Source organism: Gouania willdenowi, chromosome 16 (genome assembly GCF_900634775.1).
Source record: "Gouania willdenowi chromosome 16, fGouWil2.1, whole genome shotgun sequence".
Lineage (NCBI taxonomy): Eukaryota > Metazoa > Chordata > Actinopteri > Blenniiformes > Gobiesocidae > Gouania > Gouania willdenowi.
The window spans coordinates 9,329,258-9,333,350 of NC_041059.1; the positions used below are offsets into that span (position 1 = coordinate 9,329,258).

The 4,093-nt window shown below is 37.5% G+C and overlaps 1 protein-coding gene across 1 annotated transcript; it reads left to right on the plus strand.

Moving 5' to 3' along the window:
• The first annotated feature begins 1,342 nt into the window (after window positions 1-1,342).
• On the plus strand, window positions 1,343-3,846 carry mcl1b (MCL1 apoptosis regulator, BCL2 family member b). Its single transcript, XM_028471221.1, has 3 exons — window positions 1,343-1,932; window positions 2,514-2,764; window positions 2,906-3,846. The coding sequence occupies exons 1-3, from the start codon at window positions 1,455-1,457 to the stop codon at window positions 3,020-3,022; spliced, it is 846 nt and encodes a 281-aa protein (XP_028327022.1). The 5' UTR covers window positions 1,343-1,454; the 3' UTR covers window positions 3,023-3,846.
• The last annotated feature ends 247 nt before the right edge of the window (window positions 3,847-4,093 follow it).

Consider the following 4,093-nt stretch of genomic DNA (forward strand, 5'->3'; position numbering starts at 1 on the left):
CTTTTGAATGGACTGTATTTGTTGTTTTTGTTGCTGTGGCAACTTGTATCTGGCATTCATAGAGTGAGACAATGTTTAAAACTGGTTCTCCTTATACTCTAAATACTTCTCCAATTCTCATGTCCTCATTTCAATGCTTTTTAAAGACAGGAATAAAAAGTCACACTTTTGCAGCAAGAACAGGCTTTGTTTTTGCTGCTAATTCCATAAAGCAGAGCTAAACTGGGAGTCTATAAAACCACTAAATGCTTGATTATAGAGAGGAACATTCTGTACCTTGGGGACAATCAACTCAGTTTGACATCAGATGCCTACAGTTTAATGAATTCAATGATAATCCAAATGTGATAGAAGAAATGAAAAAGAAATTCACATTTCACATAATAGAAATAATAAAACAGCAGAAGCTAAGGTCATTGTGTAGGATACCACAGCACGCCTTCACATGTCCTGTGGAATTCATATTCAGTGAGTCAAAGCAAGAAAAACAGTATAACCACCAGAGCTGGGTATCAATGCAGATTCTCAGAGAATTAATCTGAATCAGAAAGTAGAATTTAAACAATGCAAGGAATGTGATTTGGTTAACGGTGGGCAAAATAAAACAAACAAACAGAAACAGTATATTAATAATAATAATAATAATAATAATAATAATAATAATAATAATATAAAGAATGGATATGAACTTATATAAGTAGTACAGGTAATATTGAACGCTGTAAACAGTAAAAAATAAATAAATAACTTGGTCCAAAATTTTAAAATATACATTTATATCAAGTATTTAGCCCACAGCCCTGCATAACACCAAAAAAAGACATATAATTATCGATTTTAGGATTTTGTAAGTCGATATATTGATAATAATTGCCACAATAATTTGGTAATCACATTTTTTTCCTTTACATTTTTTGTAATTATGTTATTTATCCGAATGCAAAAAGAGCAAAATTACGTGTTTGAGTCAGGTTACAGAAGGATATACCGTTATGTCACTTTTATACTATTATGTTATGTTGAAAATATACTCTGTTAATATTAATAGTTAATATTTAATTTGTGTTATATTTTAATATTAGTTATTCTATGTTCTTCCCCTTTATATATAAAATATAAAGGGGATGAAAATATCATAAAACGTTTTATACTTTTAAAAATATACCATTATGTCACGATTATAAGATTATGTTATGTTGAAAATCTATTAATAGCTGATATTTAATTTGTATTTTATTTCGGGAGTTATTAGTTTCTTCCTCTTTGTTTGGAAAGTTACATGACGTCACATGATGACGCATTTCCGACTCTTCAACAGCCGTTAATATAAGGCTGCCACGCATCCGCTTTCATCTCACTTCGTCCCTCGGCTGAGCAAGCATTTTCATTACCATAGACTAGCTGTACACATTTAATTACTCGCTTAATCTATACCAGCAGGGGACAAAATCAGAATGAATATCGTGTCGACGAAGTCAACTAGTTTAATGAACTGCCTTTTAGCAACACAAAATGGAGGCGTAGAAGGACGAATCAACTACCAGCAGAAGGATCCGCCTCGGGATCACCACGCCATAGACACGTCTCTAGACTCTCTGAACGGAAACATTGCCTCCAGTGAGACCCCGAAACGACCCAAAAACCTTAGTGTGGCTTCCACCTTCGTGCCTAAAGCTCTGCGGGAGGACAGCGAGGACATGGAGGACGGATCTCTGCCGTGCACACCGGAGGTGCATTCGGACACTGAGGCCGAGGTCTCGAATTGCAGTGGCGGGGCGGAGGTGCTGGAGAACGACACCAGGCAACTAATGTCCCGGTTCTTAGCCGACTATACAGGACTTTCTAAGCGCGATTGGAATGAAAGCAAAGCACTGTCGACCATGAAGAGAGTGGTGGAGGACGTTCTGGAGAAGCACAGATACGCGTACAATGGTGGGTAATGAGTCCTCAGTGAAGGCTACACACAAAGATAGCTAACGTTAGCATTTCACTGTTAATTTTATTCCAATAATTATCTTTAAATATTTGGGGGCCCTTTTAGCTTTCGTATATTAACTCGTTTTTTATGTTATTCTCTTGGGGAGATGCATTGCATGTTCTACGCTATGCATTAAAGCGTATTCTTTCATCTTTGGCCGTTACTGTAACATTAGCCACGTTAGCTACTGTAGCTTTTAAACGACAAATGCTATTAGCAAATGTTCATTACATGCGGTGTACACTGTCTGTAAAACAAAAGATACATTAGCATTTATAGTGACCATGAATGGTTAAATTAGACTGCATTCAAGGCTGCAGTTTAAACATGATAGTTAATAGTATAACTGCTGTCTTTACTGTGAATTTATATGTTGTTGCCAAATTTTCTGTGATTATCTTTGTGCACTAATGCAAAAATTATTCAACAATCTTAACAGTGATAGATTGGATGGACTTTAAAATAGACATGTTAATTTGTTTCTCTTCTGCAAATGTAAAAGAGTTTATTTTTAACCTTCACTTTGTTCTTACAGGAATGGTCAACAAGTTATCACTGGATAACTGTAGTGATGATATGACATTTGTCAGCGCTGTGGCGAAGAGCCTTTTCGCAGACCAACGCACCAACTGGGGTCGTATTGCTAGCCTAGTGGCCTTTGGGGCTGTTGTGTGTCAACACTTGAAAGAACGGGGCAGGTCAAACTGCGTGGAGCTGGTGGGGCAGGAGATTTCCACATACCTTCTTACCGAGCAGCGAGAATGGCTGGTGAAAAACAATTCATGGGTAGGTTCATGACTAACGGCTGATGCACAAAAGTGGGTGGTTACATAAGTGCCCTCATTGTGCAATGGTGCGACTAAAGTTTTCCTCTTTGTCCCTGTGCATCTGATCTAACGTCTTTTTTTTTTTTTTTTCTCCTCTCAGGATGGCTTTGTAGACTTTTTCCGAGTAGCAGACCCAGAGTCAACAGTTAGGAACACACTTATGGCTTTTGCAGGATTCGCTGGCATTGGGGCTACACTAGCCTTTCTGATCAGGTGAATTTGGACACTCTAGAGACTTACTTTTGGACTTTTTTTCTAATGAGCGGCTCATCTACTTGTGTTTGGACTTGAGAAGAAGATGGAAACTAAAGAAGAGACTGCAAAAGGCTGAAATAAGTAGTTCCATTTGTTTTTCTTACCCCTCATAAAAAAAAGTCTGGTAAACACGCTCACTGTGAGACTGCTTCTGTCATATACTCGCTGTACCATTAGGCTTTATTTAATTTGCAAAGAAATTTTATTTTTTTATAACGTGTGAAAAATGTTCATTACAGATGAGAAAAACAATGGTTATTGGGAGTCAGTTGACCTGATTGTGGCTATATTTTTGCATAGTTATGTTAACGCTGGGGTTAAACCTGCATATCCCAGTCCTAGTGGTTGATTATATGAAAGTGCATCCGAGACCAAAGGAGTACAAGTATGGGAAAGTTGCAATTTTTGCAGCAATGAAGCCCATTTTTTTTTCCTATAGAGAACTTTAACCTCCTGGACACTTTGCTGGCTTTGCTATTAAACAAGGAGGTACAGAAAGTGGATGAGCTTGAGTGTAGCTGCACTTCCTTGTTCAGAAAACTGTTAAATCTACATGTTGGAAACAAGGAGCATCACATGCTGACTGAGGCTGTACAGGACTGTGGACAGTTTGAGAGGAGAAAAGAAAAACTTGGACTGCATTTGAATGAGTCAGATTCAACCAGTTGAGCTTCACCAAAACCAAAAGTCACTGGAGAAGTAAAACAGACTTTGATCAACCGTGCAGACTTTCCAGTTGTAAGCTAAACTATTTTGCATTTAATAAATAAATAGAAATATAATTCACATGTTTGGACTTTGTTATATATATTTTCCCCCCTTTTTTGGTTTCATGGAAAATCAACACCTACATATATTCTGCTGAGCTGAATTAAAGCGGTGCAAGTTCCTCCACAGTGTTGAGGTCTATTCACACCGCAACACAAAGCTGAAATGCAGCAGAGGCTTTTAGTGAATCTTACATTACCTGTATCACGCTGTGCATCTGTATTTTTTGCAAGTTGCAAAGTGCAACCAATCGCCTGTGCTTGCA